The 22,239-nt window shown below is 43.7% G+C and overlaps 1 protein-coding gene across 2 annotated transcripts in view; it reads left to right on the top strand.

Annotated features, from left to right (window-relative positions):
• Window positions 1-22,239, top strand: part of RCAN2 (regulator of calcineurin 2) — a 229,639-nt gene that overhangs the window by 109,195 nt on the left and 98,205 nt on the right. Inside the window, exon 1 of one of the 2 annotated variants that reach the window (XM_073625248.1) lies at window positions 7,874-8,270. The exons of the other annotated variant lie outside the window; for it this stretch is intronic. Coding sequence (XP_073481349.1) covers window positions 8,070-8,270 — 201 coding nt within the window. The 5' untranslated portion in view covers window positions 7,874-8,069. Of the gene's footprint in view, window positions 1-7,873; window positions 8,271-22,239 lie in introns of those variants that run through there. 2 annotated transcript variants of the gene reach the window in all.

Below are 22,239 nucleotides of genomic sequence, written 5' to 3'. Positions count from 1 at the left end.
AGGGCACTAAGTGAATTTAATTACAACCTTAATCAGTCACAGAACCTGTGTAATTAATATGTGTTTGGTTTTAAAGGAATGAGGTGGCAACACTACTCCTGACCCCTGCAGCCTGTATATTACACACTCCTAATGCCTGCACTATGTACATTACACACTCCTGACCTCTGCATCCTGTACATTACACACTCCTGACCTCTGCATCCTGTACATTACACACTCCTGACCTCTGCATCCTGTACATTACACACTCCTGATGCCTGCACTATGTACATTACACACTCTTGACCCCTGCAGCCTATACTTTACACACGCCTGATGCCTGCTCTATGTACATTACACACTCCTGACCCCTGCAACCTGTACATTACACACTCCTTATGCCTGTACTATGTATATTACACACTCATGACCCCTGCATCCAGTATATTACACACTCCTGATGCCTGCACCATGTACATTACACACTCCGGACCCTTCCACCCTGTACATTACACACTCCTGGCCCCTGCTCCCTGTACTTTACACAATCCTGATCCCTGCACCCTGTACATTACACACTACTGGCTCCTACACCCTGTATATTAAACACGCTTGACTCCTACACCTTGTACATTACACACTCCTGACTCCTGCAGCCTGTAAATTACACACTCTTGACCCCTGCATCCTGTACATTACACACTCCTGATGCCTGCACTATGTACATTACACACTCCTCACTCCTACACCCTATACATTACACAGTCCTGGCCCCTGCACCCTGTACATTACACACTCCTGACCTCTGCACCCTGTACATTACACACTCCTGACCCCTGCACTATGTACATTACACACTCTGGACCCCTCCACCCTGTACATTACACACTCCTGACCCCTCCACCCTGTACATTACACTGTCCTGGCTACTGCACCCTGTACATTACACACTCCTGACCTCTGCACCCTGTACATTACACACTCCTGACCCCTGCACTATGTACATTACAAACTCTGGACCCCTCCACCCTGTACATTACACACTCCTGACCCCTCCACCCTGTACATTACACTGTCCTGGCCACTGCACCCTGTACATTACACAATCCTGACCCCTGCACCCTGTACATTACACAATCCTGACCCTGCACCCTGTACATTACACAATCCTGACCCTGCACCCTGTATATTACACAATCCTGACCCTGCACCCTGTACATTACACAATCCTGACCCCTGCAACCCTGTATATTACACACTCCTGGCCTCTGCATCCTGGGCATTACACAATCCTGACCCCTGGACTATGTACATTACACACTCCTGGCCCCTGCACCCTGTACATTACACACTCCTGACCCCTGCACTGTGTACAGTACATTAACATTGCTGACCCCTGAATTGCTTTAAATACCCACTTGTATGGCCCTTTTCACAAAGGCTTTCCGATCAGGTCCGCCGGTCAGTTTTTCAGGTGGACCTGATCGGAGCCTCTATTCTCTCCAATGGGGCAGCAGGTGTCAGCGATTACATGTTCGCTGACATCTGCTGCTATCCGATCCAATCCTGTCTGCGAAATCTAGACAGAGGGTGACCCTATTTCCATCCATCTAGCGGATCGGATGAAAATGGACAGGCGGTCTGTTTTCATCCGATTTCTCCATAGAGGAGAGCAGGACTCTGACAGGTCCATCTCAGCACAGTTAGTGGAGATGGACCTGTCATCCGCCCGCTCAGCGGATCGATTCCCCACCAAGCAAAGTGGAGTCCGCCAGGTGGACCCCCCCTACGTGAAAGGACCCTAAAGAAACTATTACTTTACTCACCCTGACTTCTGCACGCTGTACAGTACATGTTCCTGACACCTGCATTTTGTACGTAATATACACATATTTGATCCATGTGTTCTGTACACATTTTTAACCCCTACCAAAATGTTGTCACACCCGTATTTCTTCACACTGCACACCACTTCCTTTTTCTCTGCTGGTGGCCTGTGAGGTGGGGGTGAGCTCAGGCCCTGGCCCTGTAAGGTAAGCTGTACGGGGCCCCATGATTTCTAACTGTGGCCCTGGGCATCATACCTGATACATCACTCACTCAATGAAACCCCATTAACTATTAGAAAATGGATCCAGTGTTCTGAAAATGAAATGACACCAGTGTATGTCCAGCTGTACGGTAGAGAAGGCTCGTCCTTCCCAGTGCTCAGCCTTTCTCCCACCCGGTCAATACTCAGGGTCTACTTATGTCTTCTCATTCCTTATGACACACCAAGAGAAATGGAGCGGAGAAAGCTGCAGTTATAGGAATGTTAAACCATTTAGCGAGAGAAAAGATACAGGTGGACTGTGATTAAGACTAATGGGTCCACCAGGATACTTATTATAGCCCATGTTCACTCGTGGTGACTGTCCGCTCTAAGTGGCTTAGATGGCAGGGTGCAAAGAGGTTCAAGTGGCACTTTCTCGGCCTTTAATGACACAAAAGAAATGACATTAAATGCAATGATTCTTAATACATTTAGAGCACAAAATAGTCGGTGAAAGACGTAAGGGGTAGATTTACTAGTAGTAGCCAGTTGCATTGTAGCTAATCAGCTTCTAACTTCAGTTTTTTCAATTAAGCTTTGACAATTAAACCTGGAAGCTGATTGGTTTCTATTCAGAGTTGTGCCCTATTTTGCACTCTTCCGTTTTAGTAAATCTACCCCAAAGTGACACAAAAACTCTGGTTTTAATGCCAAAAGATCACTTCTATTGCTCTCAGTCTCCTTCAAATCCCCTAATCCTTTTTTTTTTGCTGTGATCTGACTTCTTGTCAGAGGGTGGCTACATTTGTTCTCCACGGTCCTACTGTATGTAGGAACATAGCCATCCTCTCTTGCTCACCCCATCATTGACTAGGGGCTATGGGATGTGTAGTGTGCTTAGAGCAGTACACAAGACTGCAACCAACATACACTGCTTATTCCAAATAATTGGAGCTGAGGGAGAAAAGGAGAGGTCTGGGGGCTCACAGAGGACATTACAAGGAGCCATAACAACACAGTAAGAAATCATTTCAAGAAAAATAGATTACAGGGCCATTACGTGGGTATGTATGGAATATTTTTGGAAACTAAGGATATCGTTTGGTCAGTCATTTTACTATACAGTAGACAATACACTGTAATATATATACACACACACACCTCTTTTTCCTGTTACCAAACCTTGCATGAAATAATATATATTCCAACATTGCAGTCTATGGCCTGCTTCAAATATGTTAAAAAACATTATTTTACTTTATTTCTTTATTTTAGGCCCCTTTCACACGGGGCCTCCCTCCTCCTCCTTGGCGGCCAATGAGATCACTTCTCCTCTTGGCCAATCAGGTGATGGGTCTCAGGACCCGCTTCCTGATTGGCTGGGAGGAGAGTCAGGAAGACGATGGCGAATATTAATTTGCTATTGTCAGACAACTGGGTGGGCTTGGGGCATAGTGCTCTGCGCCCCGAGCCCACCCTTTTTTGTAGCCTATTAGAGCCTCAGGCTGTAATCACGTGCTTCTGAACAAAAAAAAAAAAAAAAATTCATGCGTCCGGCGTCCTGCATGTAGGTGAAAGGACCGGACGCCCTTGCGCTCTGCATTATGGTCCATCACTGGTTGAAACAGCACCCAGCTGCAGCTGTAAGTTTATTTCAGTACATACCCACCCCTCCATAAGTGGTAATTGTGATTCCTGCAACTGAAAAGGCACCCAGCAATTTTTGGACACTTCTATCGGCTTTCATGTTTAACAATCGTTGTTTTCCTGACATTAAAGTGGAACTCCAGGAGTTGTTTGTATTGCTTACATTAGACAAGCTTGGTACAATGTAAGTATACATATCTCGTACCTGAGCTGGGGAAGCCGGAAATCACTGTGATAGTCACCACCAGTCACAGAACACCTTGTACTCTTTTCAATGAATACAAGGCATTCTCTGATTGAAAGAGATGGAGATCATGACATGCTTACTCCTCCTCTTTACCTTGTCCAATAAGAGAATGCCTTGTATTCATAGAAAAAATGACAAGGTGGTCTGCGAATGGTGAGGACTACTGCAGAGATTTCCAGCTTCACCAGAAGCCCATCAGGTATGAGATATGTATACTTCCACTGGACCAATGTAACTATACAATACACATAATACCAGGAGATCACCTTTAAACCCCAGATTAATAAATTCAGAGTGCTTTCAGCTTTATGTTCAGGATGAAAGAAAAAGAAAGAAAGAAAGGAAACAAGAGAAAGGAATGGAGGGATGAAGAGAGAGAGAGGAATGAATGAAGGAAGGAAAAAGAAAGTAAATGAGAAAGGGCGGTAGAGAGAGAGGAAGGGGGAGAAGAATAAATAAAGACAGAACAGAAAGAAGGAAGCAAGCAAGAGAGGAAAGAAGGGAGAGAGGTAGGGTGTAACTACAGGAGTCACAATTGCGACCCGGCCCCATGCTCCAGGGGGCCCATGTGTCCCCTGTACACCTGGATAGGAGGGGTGGCAGCATATGGAGGAACCAATCCCCTCCCTCCTACAGCTGCTGAATGCGCGCTTCTCCTCTTCTCCCTCCCACAGGCATTCCGCAGCTGCAGGAGGGAGAGGATCGGTTCCTCTATATGCCGCCGCCCCTCCTATCCAGCTTCCTAATGTTCTCCCCGGACCCTGTGCTTTCTTCCGCCCCCCCTCGCCCTCCCCATACTCCCCCACCAGCTGCTCCAGGGAATGCTGTCAGGATAGAGAGCAGGGGAGGGCAGGTAAATGTGTAATTTACTGGCTCCTTCCTTGTCTGAATGAATAGAGTCAGTGGTCCGTACCGATTACTGACTCTGTCCATTCATAACTGAAACATAGTAAACTGAGTTTACTATGCTTCAGTTTGTGAATGAATGGGAAGATCTTTACAGAGCTATTCTTGTCTATTCATTCTGTACAGCTGAGGCTGCAGAGATGGAGATTGAGGCTGTGGCCTCAATCTCTTTTCTCTGTCTCAAAGGTGAATCATCAGAGGTCTGTTTAGACCCCTGATATCTCCACCAAAGCCGCTCTTAAACATATATATATATTTTATATATATATATATAATAGAAAACTACTGACACCAGTGGCAGAACTACCATGGTCGCAAAGGTTGTACTTATGACTGGGCCATGGCATTCTACCACCAGGCTCAGGGGTAAGGACCCTAGCCCCTCAGGGGGGCCCTTTATGGTTTCTTGCACCAGGGCCCTGAAGGTTCAAGTTACGCCTCTGAAGAGAGGAAGAAATAAAGGAACAAAGGCAAAGAAAGAAGAAAGGAGAAGAGATAAATAAATAATTACAGAAAAGAAAGAGGAAGAAGGAGAGATGGAAGGAAGAAAGGGAGGAAAGAAGGAAGGAATTGAGAAACTAAAGAAGGGAGACAGGAAGGAATGAGGAGAGAAAAAGAAATAAAGGAAAGATATAAGAGAAAGAAGAAGGAAGGTTGGAAAGAAGGAAGGAAACGAGAAAAGAAAAGAAGGGAGTGGGGAAGGAGTTAAGGAACAAAGGCAAAGAGAGGAGAAGGAAAGGAGAGATGAAGAAATAAAGGAAAGCTGAAAGAAAAGGAACAAGGAAGGAAAGAGAGAAAGATGGAAGCAAAGCAAAAAAGGATAGAAGGGAGAGAGGAAGGAAGAAAGGAAAAAAGGCAAAGAGAGAAGAATGAAGACAGAGAGGAAGGAAGGGAAGGAGATGAATAAATAAAGACAGAAAAGAAGAAAAAAGGAAGCAAGGAAGGAAATAATAGAGAGGAAGAAATATGGGAACATAGGAGAAGAGAAGGAAGGATGAGATGAAGGAGGGAGGAAAGACAAGGAAATAAAGGAAAAACAGAAGAGAAAAAAAAAGAAAGGAAGGTAGGAATGGAGAGAAAGATGATTGAAGTGAGAGAAATGAGAAGGAAGGAAGGGGAAGAGGGAGGGAGGGAAAGAAAAATTGGGAACAGAGGAAAAGAGGAAGGAGGGAGGAAATACAAGGAAATAAAGGAAAGACGAGAAAAAAGGAAGTAGGAATTTAGACACAGATGATATAAGTGAGAGAGATAAGAAGGAAGGAAGGGGAAGAGGGAGAGAGAAAGAAAGGAAGGGAAGAAGTGGAAACAGAGGAGAAGGGAGGAAATACAAGGAAATAAAGTAAAGAGAAAAAAGGAAGTAGGAATTTAGAGAAAGAAGTGAGAGAGATGAGAAGGAAGGAAGGGGAAGAGGGAGAGAGAAAGGAAGGAAGGAAAGAAGAGGAAACAAAGGAGAAGAAGGGAGGAAATACAAGGAAATAAAGGAAAGACAGAAGAGATAAAAAGAAAGTAGGAATGGAGAGAAAGAGATTGGGGAAGTGAGAGAGATGAGAAGGAAGGAAGGAAGGATGGAGAAAAAACAATGAAATGAAGGCAAGTCAGAAGAGAAGGAAGTAGAAGAAAGGAAGGTAGGAATGGAGAGAAATAGATTATGGAAGTGAGAGAGATGAGAAGGAAGGAAGGAAGGAAGGAAGGAAGGAAGGAAGGAAGGAAGGAAGGAAGGAAGGAAGGAAGGAAGGAAGGAAGGGAAGACGTGGGAACAGAGGAGAAGAGGAAGGAGGGGGGGGAGGAAAGACAGAAGAGAAAAAAAGGAAGTAGGAATGGAGAGAAAGAGATTGGGGAAGTGAGAGAGATGAGAACGGAGCAAGGGGAAAGGAAGGAAGGAAGGAGGGAGAAAAACCAATGAAATGAAGGCAAGACAGAAGAGAAAGAAGTAGAAAAGAGGAAGTAGGAATGGGGAGAAAGAGATTGGGGAAGTGAGAGAGATGAGAAGACAGGAAGGGGAAGAGGGAAAGGATGGAAGGATGGAGAAAAACCAATGAAATGAAGGCAAGTCAGAGGAGAAAGAAGTAGGAATGGAGAAAAAGAGATGATGAATGTGAGAGAGATGAGAGGAAGGAAGGGAAGAAGTGGGAACAGAGGAGAAGAGGAAGGAGGGGGAGGGAGGAAAGACAGAAGAGAAAAAAAGGAAGTAGGAATGGAGAGAAAGAGATTGGGGAAGTGAGAGAGATGAGAACGGAGGAAGGGGAAGAGGGAAAGGAAGGAAGGAGGGATAAAAACCAATGAAATGAAGGCAAGAGAAGAGAAAGAAGTAGAAAAGAGGAAGTAGGAATGGAGAGAAAGAGATTACGGAAGTGAGAGAGATGAGAAAGAAGGAAGGGGGAGAGGGGAAGAAAGGAGAGAAGCCAATGAAATAAAGGCAAGACAGAAGATAAAGAAGTAGAAGAGAAAAGGTAGGAATGGAGAGAAAGAGATGATGGAAGTGAGAGAGAGTAGAAGGAAGGGGGAGAGGGGAAGAAAGACAGAGAGAAAGAGAAAGAAAAAAAAGAAGCAGATGAGCGCAGAAGGAAGAAAAAGAAAGAAGTGGAGGGTAAGGAAGAGAGAAAGAAAAGGGGGGGGGGGGATGGAAGAGAAAACAGAAGAAAAGGGAGAGAAAAGGGGAAAAAAAATAAACAAAGAAAGACTCAGTCAATTTAGGTAAAAGAGCCGGCATTGTGTTCTGCCACATGTGAATGAGCCCTCCCTAGATTGGGGTATTGGTAGGTGTGGGATTGGGGGTACAGACTGATCCCCAGGGCAGTTCAGGTGCTTTGTGTGTGAAGCTGGAAGTATCAGCATGCCTTTTGTCTTAGTTATAAAAAAAAGAATCTATCTTCCAGGATGGGATTTGTATTCTCCCCTGGAATCGATGTCATTATTTCCAGTCCAGTAGTATAAGCAGTGTGCGGGCACAGGTATTCTCTGGGCACGCCTCGTCTCCTGGCACACTGCAGTCCCTGTGAGGTCAGCACTGTGACTGCATTGTAGGTCCTGGTAGGATTCACGTTTAGTACATAATCATGTCAAGTTTGCTCGGCTGCACTGCCTGCAGATAAAAGGCTTCATAAATAGACGTAGTGTATGTCAGCGCTGGCGGTGATGTCACTGCTGGGAGAGAGACGGCTCTGGCTGTTACTATGCTGGGCTCATTCAGTGTGGGGGCACACACAGAGGAGAGTGGCACAGCTGTGATAGACAGGCATTGTCACCAGCTCTTGTATGGTCCTGTCTAGGGACAGCTGCCAGGACCACAAGAGGCGTACAAGGACTAACCAGCACTCTCAGGCTCCCATTCAAGTTTCAGCACATTGGTCCTTGGTTTACGCAGCTGCCATGCCTTCTCGTAGCATTGACTTCGATGTCACCTCTCTGGTGGCATGTGTGGTGGACATGGAGGTTTTCAACAACCAGCATGTAAAGGTAAAGTACAGCTGTAGCTTTTTTTTTTCTTTTACATGGGCATGCTGTGATTTGTAGTCCCACATTAAAGTGTAGCTAAACTCAAGAAAAAGAATGGCATGTATTGCAGTTTCCCAGTTCTTAGATGTGGTGGATGGTTTTCTTTTAGGCTGTCTTTTCTTTGTTTTCATCTGGTGATCCTGCCAATAACACACTTCCTGTCCCAGGATGACAACCCTCACTCACTGTACTGTATTTATGGAGGGGTAGTGTTGTCACCCTAAGACAGGACTATTTGTGACAGGTATTTATTTATGACAGGTATTTATAGAGCACCAGAAATTTACGCAGCACTCTACATGCTGCACATACACACCAGTCCCTGTCTTCAAGGAGCTTACAATCTAAGCTCCCCATCTCACATGCATGCACATAATAGAACAATGTAGACAGGAGCCAATTAACCTACCAGCATGTCTGGGAGGAAACCCACACAAACACAGGGAGAACATGCATACTCCATGTAGGTAGTCTCCTGGTTATGATTTCAAGCAGGGACCCCCGTGCTGCAATGCTAACCACTGATCAAACTAACTACTAACCACTAAGTTTAACCACTTAACTAACTGACTAACCACTAAGCCACTAACTAACCATCCTCTACACCAATGTGCTACAAAACAACCTCTCGTCTTATCTCATTAGCATCGGGGGAGGTGTACTGTAGTTCCTGGGCTGGGTTGATAACAGTGCTTGAGATTCCAGTGTCGTACATGCAGAGTGCACAGGAATCTAGGAGCTGCCAGGATTGCTGTCAGGATCCACAGATATTATTTGCATTTTTTGAACAGATATAACACAGTGGGGGTTATTTACGAAAGGCAAATCCACTTTGCACTACAAGTGCAAAGTGCACTTGCAATTGCACTGAAAGTGCACTTGGAAGTGCAGTCGCTGTAAATCTGGGGGGTAGATCTGAAATGAGGGGAAGCTCTGCTGATTTTATCATCCAATCATGTGCAAGCTAAAATTCAGTTTTTTTATTTTCCTTGCACGTCCCCCTCGGATCTACAGCGACTGCGCTTCCAAGTGCACTTTCAGTGCAATTTCAAGTGCACGTTGCACTTGTAGTTTGCACCTGTAGTGCAAAGTAGATTTGCCTTTAGTAAATAACCCCCACTGTGTTATATCTGTTCAAAAAATGCAAATAATATCTGTGGATCCTGACAGCAATCCTGGCAGCTCCTAGATTCCTGTGCACTCTGCATGTACGACACTGGAATCTCAAGCACTGTTATCAATCCAGCCTGGGAACTACAGAACACCTCCCCCGATGCTATTGAGATAAGACGAGGGGTTGTTTTGTTGTTTGGTGTTCAGTTGTATACTTAACCACTTGACCTCCGGAAGATTTACCCCCCTTCATGACCAGGCCATTTTTTTTTGATACGACACTGCCTTACTTTAACTGACAATTGCGCGGTCATGCGACACTATACCCAACTGTATGTCCTTTTTTCCCCACAAATAGAGCTTTCTTTTGGTGGTATTTGATCCCCTCTGCAGTTTTGATTTTTTGCACTATAAACAAAAAACAAAAAAAACAATTAAAAAAAAAAAATTTTTTTTTACTTTATGCTATAAAATATATCCAATAAAAACAAAATCTTCATCAGGTTTAGGCCAATATGTATTCTGCTACATATTTTTGGTAAAAAATCCCAATAAGCATATATTGATTGGTTTGCGCAAGTTATAGCGTCTACAAACTATGGGATATATTGATTGAATTTTTATTTATTTTTCTTTTTTTACTAGTAATGGCGGCAATCAGCAACTTATAGTGGGACTGCAATATTGCGGCGGACTAATCGAACACTAAGGGGTTTATTTACTAAAGCTAGAGAGGGAAAAATTAGTTACAATTCTGCAATTCCAGGTTTTTTATTGCTAAAGCTTAATTAAACAAGCTGAGGTTAGAAGCTGATTGGATTCTCTGCAAAATTGTGACAAATTTTGCCCTTTCCAGCTTTAGTAAATAAACCCCTAACTGACACTTTTGACACTTTTTTGGGGACCAGTGACACTAATACAGTGATCAGTGCTAAAAATATGCACTGTCACTATACTAATGACACTGGCTGGGAAGGGGTTAACATCAAGGGCAATCAAAGGGTTAACTGTGTGCCTAGCTGGTGTTTTCATACTGTGTGAGAGGTGCTTTTACTAGGGGAAGGCCTAGCTACCTGTCCCTGCTTTGCGGGAACACAGGATCCATGCCTTCCTTACTGACAGAACGGCCGTCTGCCTTGTTTACAAAAGCAGATCGCTGTTCTGCCCGTGTACCAAGCGATCAGTGGGTGCCGGTGGACATGGGGACTGTGGGACCCGCTGATTAGCTCCCGGTGAGCAGAGTGCCAGCCAAGCGCACTCGTACCCGATACCCGGAAGAGCAGGATCACGTATGTATGTGCGATCTTGTGCAGCTCGGCTGCCCTGTAGCAGTAAAACTGCTATAGGGCGGACGGCAAGTGGTTAAAAGATCAAATACAGCAAATAACATTTTTTTTTCAGGGTCCATGCACAATAGGCACTAGAAAAACTGCTATAACAAAAAAGCAGCAAAAAAACCCCCGTGCCTATGGAAGGTATTGTGCATATGTTTGGCGCGTTTTTCCCCAATACACTAGAAAAAATGACACTTAAAAATGCTTGATGAGCCTCAACGCCACATTTATACGTGGCAAGCATTTTTTTCTGCCTGAAAGCTCCTCTCAAAAACACACTTGTGATGTTTTTTTTTTTTCAGCCTGTAAACACTTCACTACAAATATGGCTGTAAACGCCCAAATATGCATGGACCCATAGGCTAACATAGTGTGAATCTATAGGCTGGAAGAAGAAGCGCCAAATGCAGCATTTTATATGCCCAATGTGCATGAAGCCTTAATAGGGTTTATGTACAGCACTCATCAGCGTTGTCCAGGGCAAGTCCCAAAATAATAATGGGACTACAGTGGAACCGTAGATCACAATCATAATCCGTTCCAGGAGAATGCTTGTAATCCAAAGCACTTGCATACCAAAGCGAGTTTCCCCATAGAAGTCAATGGAAACGAAGATAATTTCATTCTGCATTGACTTCTATTGCATGCAATACCGCATGTGGCCAGATGTAGGGGGGGCGCCAGAGAGCCTCGGATATACTCAGGGAGAGCTCAGCTGAACTCGAAAGGCTCGGGAACGGAGTATTTCCGAACGGCTCCGAACCGTTCTGAGCGTCACCAGCGCCCCCCGCACCTCTGGCCATATGCGGTACTGCACACCACATTAGCTTGAATTCTGCTTGTTTTGCGAGACAACACTTGCAAACCTAGTCAGAATAAAAAAAAAAAAGTTGCTCGTCTTTCAAAACGCTCATTAACCGCGTTACTCGTAAACCAAGGTTCCACTGTATTTTCTTACGTATTATTGCTTCAGTTACCATGGGTGGTCTACATGCAAATACAGCCTACCTAGGAACACCCACTCCTGCAGACTGACATCCACCCATCAAGGCATTTTGATATTTATAAAACTCCTTCCCGGAGCCAGCCTACTGCTTGTATCAGGACTGAGGGCTCCTTAGAGGAATACTGAGGCAGGGTGTTGTGATGTTTTCAGGAAGCTATGTGCAGCACCCTTCCACCAGCCACAATCTACCTGTATTGCATAGAGAAGCAGAGACTCAGTAATGATGACACTGCATGTAAAATAAGGTTTTGTCTTCACATGTTGTTATCATATTGATGAGGGACAAAGGAGGAAGGCAAACTATATGCATATTAAACTTCAGCTTTCATTTTTTGGACTTGTGATGGAAATGAGCCATGTAGATACTTCCTGTTTTTAAGAAGGTTTTACTGTGTGCCTTATATTTTTTGAGGTGAATGAGTTAAATGTGCAGCACAGTGGACCTGTATGTGTGCGTTATGTTATACTTTGTTTATGCACCAGTCATGTCCTTGGCTGTATTGTCCTGATGCAGTGAGAAGTAGCATCGGCTGCCAGCACAAGGCAAGTATTGCACCCCTAACCTGTGGACCATTAACCACTTGCTTACTGGGCACCTAAACCCCCCCTCCTGCCCAGACCAATTTTCATCTTTTAGCGCTGTCACTCTTTGAATACAACACTGTGCCCAAATGAAATTTTTATCATTTTTCTCCCACAAATAGAGCTTTCTTTTGGTGGTATTTGATCACCTCTGGGTTTTTTATTTTTTGTTAAACGAATTAAAAAAAGACCAAATTTTTTTTTTAAAAATACAAAACCGTTTTATATTTTGTTAATAAATTTTGCAACCATTGCATGTACGCTGATGAGGCTACACTGATGGGCACTGATAGGGGGCACTGATAGGCTGCACTGATGGGCACCGATAGGATGCATTGATGGGCACTGATAAGGCGACACTGATGGGCACTTATAGGGCAGCACTGATGGGCACTGATAGGCGGCATTGGTGGGCACTGATAGGCGGCATTGGTGGGCACTGATAGGTGGCATTGGTGGGCACTGAGAGGTGGCTCTGATGGGTGGCACTGATGGGCATTGATAGGTGGCACTGAAGGGCACTAATAGGTGGCACTGATAGCTGGCACTGATGGGCACTGATGGGTGGTAGTGATGGGCACTGATGGGTGGCAGTAATGGGCACTGATCGGCACTGGTAGGTGACACTGATAGCCAGCACTGATGAGGCACTGATTGGCACCACTGGTGGGCATTGTTAGGTGGCACTCGTGGGCATTGATATGTGGCACTGATTGCTTTCACTTATGTACTGGTGGGCACTGGTGGGCACTGATTCATGGCCTTGGCAGGTGGTACGTGTGGGCACATATGAGGCGTCTCCTTCTGGACCGAAGTCCCTTCAACAGAAGCTGGTGATCGGCTTTTTCTTCTCCTCGCGCTGTCAGTGTGAGAAGAAAAAAAAACGATTGCCGATCTTTTGGTAAGGGGTCGGGTTCGACCCCTTACTTCGATCTGTGAGACTCGGGTGATCACAGCGCGTGCCGTGCGCGCCCTCAGGGGGTCGTGGCCAGCTTGCAAAGGGGAGGACGTCTATTGACGCCCTCCTGGCAAAGCAGATCTGCGCTATAGCCGAATGACGGCTACAGCATGGATCTGAAGGGGTTAACACTCCCTGATTCCCTTCCACCAGAATGGAGCACCTTCAGGCATCCCTGCCCTTTTTAATTACTGACCTGCACCATGCAATGGAAATGGAGAAATGTGTGTTCAAGTTCTAAATAGCTTCCATATGTAGAACATATCAGATACTAAAGAGGTGTAACCACTTATTAACCCTACACCATAGTGCAGTACATGTTCAAGCTGGCCAACCGTACCAAAGTGATCCCTCTCTTGCCAGTCCCTACTCTATGTTGCAGATTTTCCAACCTCTTATTTGCTAAAATAGCTACTCCTGAGAGTGTGGACCACTAGACCAAAGTCAAGCAATGCACATCTACTACAGGAAAAGATACAAAGTTTAGGAGGGTGGACACTAGCGGGTAAAAATAATTATCTGTGCACATGTAAGGGTTAATAAGTGGTTACACCTCTTTATTAGCTTTGTGTTGTATTATATATATGGAAGCCTTTAGGACCTGAACACTCATACCTCCATTTCTTCTGCATCATGCAGGTTAGTCATTATAAAAGGCAGGGATGGCCAAAGTTGCAATTTTTTGGTCAAAGTTTATAAGTTTATGCATACTAAGCTGTAACCCCTTTGTATTACATATACATACCCCTTGAATTTTCTCACATTTTGTCATGTTACAGCCAAAAACGTAAATGTATTTCATTGGGATTTTATGTGATAGACCAACACAAAGTGGAAGGAAAATGTTAAATGGTTTTCAAAATTTTTTACAAATAAATATGTGAAGTGTGGCGTGTATTTGTATTCAGCCCCCCTGAGTCAATACTTTGTAGAACCAATTTTCTGTACAATTACAGCTGCAAGTCTTTTTGGGGATGTCTCTACCAGCTTTACACATCTAGAGAGTGACATTCTTCTATGCAAAATAGCTCAAACTCTGTCAGCTTGTATAGAGAGCGTCTGTGAACAGCAATTTTTAAGTCCTGCCACAGATTCTCAATTGGATTCAGGTCTGGACTTTGATTGGGCCATTCTAACACATGAATATGCTTTGATCTAAACTTCCATTGTAGCTCTGGCTGTATGTTTAGGGACATTGTCCTGCTGGAAGGTGAACCTCCTCCCCAGTCTCAAGTCTTTTGCAGACTCTAACAGGTTTTCTTATAAGATTGCCCTGTATTTGGCTCCATCCATCTTCCCATCAACTCTGACCAGCTTCCCTGTCCTTCTGAGGAAAAACATCCCCACAACATGATGCCACCGCAATGTTTCACGGTGGGGATGTGTGTCCAGGGTGATGTGTAGTGTTAGTTTTCTGCCACACATAGCGTTTTGCTTTTAGGCCAAAAAGTAAAATTTTGGTCTCATCTGACCAGAGCACCTTCTTCCACATGTTTGCTGTGTCCCCCCACATGGCTTCTCACAAACTGCAAACAAGACTTCTTATGGCTTTCTTTTAACAATGGCTTTCTTTTTGCCACTCTTCTATAATGGCCAGATTTGTGGAGTGCATGACTAATAGTTGTCCTGTGGACAGATTCTCCCACCTGAGCTGTGGATCTCTGCAGCTCCTCCATAGTTACCATGGGCCTCTTGGCTGCTTCTCTGATTAATGCTCTCCTTACTTAACCTGTCAATTTAGGTGGACGGCCATGTCTTGGTAGGTTTGCAGTTGTGTCATACTCTTTCCATTTTCGGATTATGGATTGAACTGTGCTCCAAGAGATATTCAAAGCTTGAGATATTTTTTTATAACCTAATCCTGCTTTCAACTTCTCCACAACTTTATCCCTGACCTGTCTGGTGTGTTCCTTGGCCTTCATGATGCTGTTTGTTCACTAAAGTTTTCTAACAAACCTCTGAGGGCTTCACAGCACAGCTGTATTTATACTGAGATAAAAAAACAAACAAAGGATTGAAAGAGTAACTAAGGCTCTCAAAAAAAGGCAGACTTTGTGGGCACAACACGAGGCAGTATTTCTAAAAAATTATACTTTATTAAAAAATATTTAACACTTGCCGGCCAGCCGCTGCAGATACACTGCAGCAGGTTGGCTCTATTGCGCGAATCACCGTAGGTGTACGTCGCTTCATGCAATAGATACAGTGGGCGCGCGCACGGCGCTGGAGGCGTGCGCCTGCAGTGCGGCACCGATGCACGTGGATGGCGGCAGCGATGTCCGCCAGCCACCTGCGATCGCTCCACACAGAGAGCCAGATTGGGGTACTGTCAATGTAAACAAACAAACCCCTGTTCTGTCAGGGGAGTACAGAGTGATAGTCTGTTCCTAGTGATTAGGAACAGCGATCTCTCTGTACTCCCCTGTCAGTCCACTCCCCCCATAGTTAGAAACACCTGCCCCACATTTAACCCCTTGATTGCCCCTAGTCTTAACCTCTTCCCTGCCAGTGTCATTTATACAGTAATCAGTGCATTTTTATAGCACTGATCGCTGTATAAATGTCCCTGGTCCCAAATAGTGTCAAAAGTGTCCGATCTGTCTGCCACAATGTCGCAGCCCTTTTTAAAATCGATGATCGAAAAATAATAAAATTCCATTAATGTATCCCCTATTTTGTAGATGCTATAACTTTTGCGCAAACCAATCAATATACGCTTATTGCTATTTTTTTTACCAAAAATATATAAGAATACATATTGGTCTAAACTAATGAAGAAATTAGTTTTTTTACATTTTTTGGGGGATATTTATTATTGCAAACATTTAAAAATATTGATTTTTTTCACATTTGTCGTTTTTTTTTGTTTATAGCGCAAAAAATAAAAACCAGAGAGGTGATCAAATACCACCAAAAGAAAGCTCTATTTGTGGGGAAAAAGGACATAAATTTTGTTTGGGAGACGCAGTGCCTGGTCATTAAGGGGGTAAATCCTTCCGGTCCTTAAGTGGTTAAAATATGCACATAAATATGACAAAACAAAGACAACACCCTATACTAGACAAGGTCAACAGATACTCAATAGACAGACAATGGAGGCATGGATTCTTTCATAAGGTTGGATTAAAATCCATCAGTGTACAAAAAAAGGTATATGCATATATCAAAGGGTCAGGTCCATGAACTCCTCCATGCTTGCTTGCCAACACATTTTGCATCTAATTGCTGCCTCAGGACATACTTGCTGATTGGCCTTGAAATTGGCCTTGAAAATCAAGTATTGGGCGACACCACACAAGACAGAAGGGAAAACCAAATCAATCCTTTCAAGGGATCAAAGTCCAAATATTTGTAGGCGTTCAAATCCCATATGGGGCACCTAGGCCGGCGGGGATCAACCCAACCGGGGTGACTAACAAGAAACTGGCAAATCTATCAAGAGTAGAGTGGGGTAGGTCAGTTGAGGTTTAATGTTCACCCAGGTGGGTTAGCAAAACACAGATGCTCAAATATCTAATATCTACACCCATTAAAGCCAGGACTGTCCTTTCAACATGGAATAGAGAAGCCTTTTAATAGTATAGCGGGTATCTCCCACTTAGGAGCTCAAAAGTGGAGCTAAAGCCCAACACCCAATAGGGTAGGGGCGCCTTGAAGTTCCAAACAACACTAGTATCCCTGCCGGCTCGTGGATACTCGTGTTGTTTGAACATTTGTGCTTACTTTATCCACCCCTCACGTTAAACCTCAACCGACCTACCCCACTCTACCGACCTACCCCACTCACCCTACTTATGGGATTTTAACGCCTACAAATATTTTCCCTTGGAAGGATTGATTTGGTTTTCCCTTCTGTCTTGGGTGGTATAGCCCAGTACTTGATTTTCAAAGCCAATCCAAACCTACCCAGTATGTCCCGAGGAAGCAGTTAGATGTGAAAGGCGATGCATACAAGCAAGCATGAAGGAGTTCATGAACCTGACCCTTTGATACATGCATTTTTTTTTTTGTACACAGATGGACTTTTCCCCCATCTTATGAAAGGATCCACGCCTCCATGTCTGTCTATTGGGTATCTGTTGACCTTGTCTAGTAGAGGGTGTTGTCTTTGTTTTGTCATATTTATGTGCATATTTTAAATATTTTGTAATAAAGAATAATTTTTTAGAAATACTTCCTTGTGTTGTGCCCACAAAGTCCGCCTTTTTTTGAGAGAGTCTTAGTTACTCTTTCAATCCTTTTTTTATAACAATTGGATGTTGAAATGGTGGGGTCCTCCCTTCTAATATAATGAGATTAAATTACACACCGGTGGACTCTATTTACTAATTAGGTGACTTCTGAAGGCAGTTGGTACCATTCGATTTTAGTTAGGGGTATCAGAGTAAAGGGGGCTGAATAAAAATGTACACTTTTCTGGTATTTATTTGTAAAAAAATTTGAAAACCATTTATCATTTTCCTTCCTCTTCACAATTATGTGCCATTTTGTGTTGGTCTATCACATAAAATCTCAATAAAATACCTTTACATTTTTGGTTGTAACATGACAAAATGTTGAAAATGTCAAGGGGTATGAATACTTTTTCAAGGCACTGTGTGTGTGTGTGTGTGTATATATATATATATATATATATATATACACACATACATATATATATATACATCAGTGCCTGACCTCACAAATGCGCTTCAAACATTACCATAGACACACTCCTAAACCTTTTAGACAGCCTTCCCAGAAGAGTTGAAGCTGTTATAGCTGTAAAGTGTGGGCCAACTCAATATTGAACCCTACGGACTAAGACTGGGATGACATTAAAGTTCATGTGCGTGTAAATGCAGGCGTCACAATACTTTTGACAATATAGTGCATATATATATATATATATATATATATATATATATATATATATATATATCTATCACAAAAGTGAGTACACCCCTCACAGTTTTAAAAATATTTTATTGTCTTTTCATGTGACAACACTGAGGAAATGACACGTTGCTACAATGTAAAGTAGTGAGTGTGCAGCTTATATAACAGTGTAAACTTGCTGTCCCCTAAAAACAACTCAACACACAGCCATTAATGTCTAAACCGCTGGTAACAAAAGTGAGTACACCCCTAAGTGAAAATCTCCAAATTGGGCCCAAAGTGTCAATATTTTATGTGGCCACCAGTGGCTGCTGGTGTCCAAAATTTTTTGGGGGCGCAAACAAACTGAAAAATACTGAAAAAAAAACCCATCGATTGCAGCCACTGTGCCATCAAATGCAGCCACGGTGTCCATCAATTGCAGCCACCGTGTCCATCAATCGCAGCCACTGTGTGCATCAATCGCAGCCACTGTGTCCATCAATCGCAGCCACTGTGTCCATCAATTGCAGCCACTGTGTCCATCAATTGCAGCCACTGTGATATCACTTGCAGCCACTGTGCCCATTTGCAGCGCCTGTGCCCATCATAAGCAGCCTCTGTGCTCATCATATGCAGCCTGTATGCCCATCATATGTAGCCTGTGTGCCCAATCAGAACGCCGGTGCCTTCAGCCAATTAGATGACAGATCTGCGCCTCCTGATTGGCTGGGAGGCAGTTCAGTTTTAGCAAAGAAAATATTCATTTGCTTTGCTAACCCACCTGGGTGAACTGCGAGCGCAATGCTCTGCGCTCGCAGTTCACCTTTTTTGAAGCCTATTAGAGCCTATGGCAGTGTCAACTCCTCAGATGGAACGGCTGTGGTAATTACTAAGGCAGTGAAACTGATCAAATCACCTGTGCAAAATAATGGAGAGCCTGAAAACATGACCTGTTGGTGCGCCTTGAGGACTGGAGTTGAGAAACACTGGCCTATGGCTCTAATCAGGTGCTTCAAAAAACACCCCCACCGCTGGAATTCAGGCGTCCGGCGTCTGAAAAGGGGCCAGATGCCTGAATAGGGGGTGGCTACAGCGGTCTTAGATAGATTCATGCAATGCAAGAATCTATCCATTTTACACAGAGGGGGTGGCTGGAAAGAGGGGGCGGCACCCATGCGCCCTTAATGGACGCACCGTCATTGGTAGCTTTTCCAGCACTGCTATAACCCTCTTAGGCATGGAGTTCACCAGAGCTTCCCAGGTTGCCACTGGAGTCCTCCTCCACTCCTTCATGAAGACATCACAGGGCTGGTGGATGTTAGAGACCTTGGGCTCCTCCACCTTCCATTTAGGATGCCCCACAGATGCTTAATAGGGTTTAGGTCTAGAGACATGCTTGGCCAGTCCATCACCTTTACCCTCAGCTTCTTTAGCAATGCAGTGGTCATCTTGGAGGTGTGTTTAGGGTCGTTATCATGTTGGAATACTGCCCTGCGGCCCAGTCTCTGAAGGGAGGAGATCCTGCTCTGCTTCAGTATGCCACAGTACATGTTGGCATTCATGGTTCCCTCAATGAACTGTAACCCCCCAGTGCCAGCAGCACTCATGCAGGCCCAGACCATGACACTCCACACCACCATGCTTGACTGTAGGCAAGACACACTTGTCTTTGTACTCCTCACCTGGTTGCCGCAACACATGCTTGACACCATCTGAACCAAATAAGTTTATCTTGGTCTCATCAGACCACAGGACATGGTTCCAGTAATCCATGTCCTTAGTCTGCTTGTCTTCAGCAAACTGTTTGCGGGCTTTCTTGTGCACTTAAGGGTGTACTCACTTTTGTTGCCAGCGGTTTAGACATTAATGGCTGTTTGTTGCGTTATTTTAATGGGACAGCAAATTTACACTGTTATACAAGAGGTACACTCACTACTTTACATTGTAGCAAAGTGTCATGGACATGAAGAGATATACCGGTAATAAAATATTTACAAAAATGTGAAGGGTTTACTCACTTTTATGAGATATACAGTATGTATATTATATATTCGGGAAAATGTGTGCCTTACCTTTCTCATACACTTGTAGTATGGTCCCTACTTCCTCTACACTACCATCTCCAGAGCATGTATCCTTGTACTGTACACCCCCCAACTGTATGACCCTTACAGAGTGCGCACCCCACTAATGCCCTGTACACACGGTCGGATTTTCCGACGGAAAATGTGTGATAGGACCTTGTTGTCGGAAATTCCGACCGTGTGTAGGCTCCATCACACATTTTCCATCGGATTTTCCGACACACAAAGTTTGAGAGCTTGCTATAAAATTTTCCGACAACAAAATCCGTTGTCGGAAATTCCGATCGTGTGTACACAAATCCGACGGACAAAGTGCCACGCATGCTCAGAATAAATAAAGAGATGAAAGCTATTGGCCACTGCCCCGTTTATAGTCCCGACTTACGTGTTTTACGTCACCGCGTTTAGAACGGTCGGATTTTCCGACAACTTTGTGTGACCATGTGTATGCAAGACAAGTTTGAGCCAACATCCGTCGAAAAAAATCCTAGGATTTTGTTGTCGGAATGTCCGAACAAAGTCCGACCGTGTGTACGGGGCATAACAGCAAAACCCTCTAACCATACAATCACAGTCCATACAGTTTCCCCCGGATACTGGGGTCATTATTACAGACATTTTCTCTTCTCACCATGAGGTACACCCCAAGAAATATTTTGTTTAAATTATTGAGGCACTTGGCCAATAATACACAATTTACCTTTTTATTAACAGGTATGCTTTTTTTAGCACATTTAAATGTCATGACAGGATCACTTTAAGTAACAAAGGTTTCTTACTATACTAGTTAGTCAAATGGAGTTGATCCTTCAAAAATTAAACAAGAGATCTGATCGGTTGCTTTGGACAACGGCTCCACTTTAGCTTTGGTTTTGTGTCGTGTTTCCTAATATAGCTCAACTTCAGTTTGTGTTAGGCCAGTGAAGCAATAAAGAGAGGTGACAAGGCAGTAAAACTCTCAGATATCATTACTGAAACCTTCCACTATGCTAAAATACGTCTATTTCTAAAGACATAAACCTGAATTATATTTCAGATGTTAAGTAGCACTTGTGGCAGCTCTAATGGCAAATACAATTTGTTGCATGTTCAAAAGCTATTGATTCAGTTAATCAGCTGTAAAAAAAAGCTTACAGAAATGGAAAGTAATACAGATAAAGATGTGATAAGGGAGGAAGATAATGTCCGGGTACAGATGACTTCCTGTGCCGTGATCCCACACTTCAGTTAGCCAATCACCAGCCTGTAACAGATGATACTGGGCACTCAGAAATACGGTATCTATTTGAGGATCCCATAAGACTGATGTTATTTCAGAACAACAGCTGTGTCTAAGGCAGGGTTGGACAAATTAATATGGCATTCAGGAACCATTCTGTCCAACCATGAAGCCAGGCAATTTTCTTACAAGCCTGCTCCATTGACAAGAACTAGAAAAAAAAACCTCAAAAGTTAGGTGCCAACTATAATTTTTAAGGAGTATTGGCTACCTGGCTCCTTGGATTTGTCCAGCCATGATCTAAGGTGCTATCCTCTCCTGCATTGGAGACCACATGACTATTGCCTTGGCAGTCATCATCATTGCCTAATTATTTCTCAAATAAATTATTAACAATAAAGTGGCGGATGTTAATATTCATTCAAATGGGAGGTTTTTTTTTTTTTTTTTTTTACTTTAGTTCTGTTTTAAATCAAAGGTTTCATTTTTTTTATGTTATTGGCTTTGTGTATTTGCTATTCATTCACAGTTTTCCTCATTCTGCAGTGATTTCAAAATTCATATCGCTCATTCTTCTTATGCCTGGTTAAATGTAGCATGACAAGGCTGGACCATGTCAATGTAAGTAAGCATTTAAAACACGGTGTAGTTTGCACTAGAGGTCAGTGTAGAGAAGCACTAATGCCACCTAGGGTTCTCACCCATACATGGCAAGTGGCCCCTAAGATGGTTGCCTTGCTTTACAAATCTCTCTGGGGTTATTTAGCTCTGGTC

Source organism: Aquarana catesbeiana, linkage group LG04 (genome assembly GCF_042186555.1).
Source record: "Aquarana catesbeiana isolate 2022-GZ linkage group LG04, ASM4218655v1, whole genome shotgun sequence".
In the NCBI taxonomy this organism is placed as follows: domain Eukaryota; kingdom Metazoa; phylum Chordata; class Amphibia; order Anura; family Ranidae; genus Aquarana; species Aquarana catesbeiana.
Note: the sequence above shows the minus strand (reverse complement) of the source record. Positions and strands in the feature narration are given on the sequence as shown.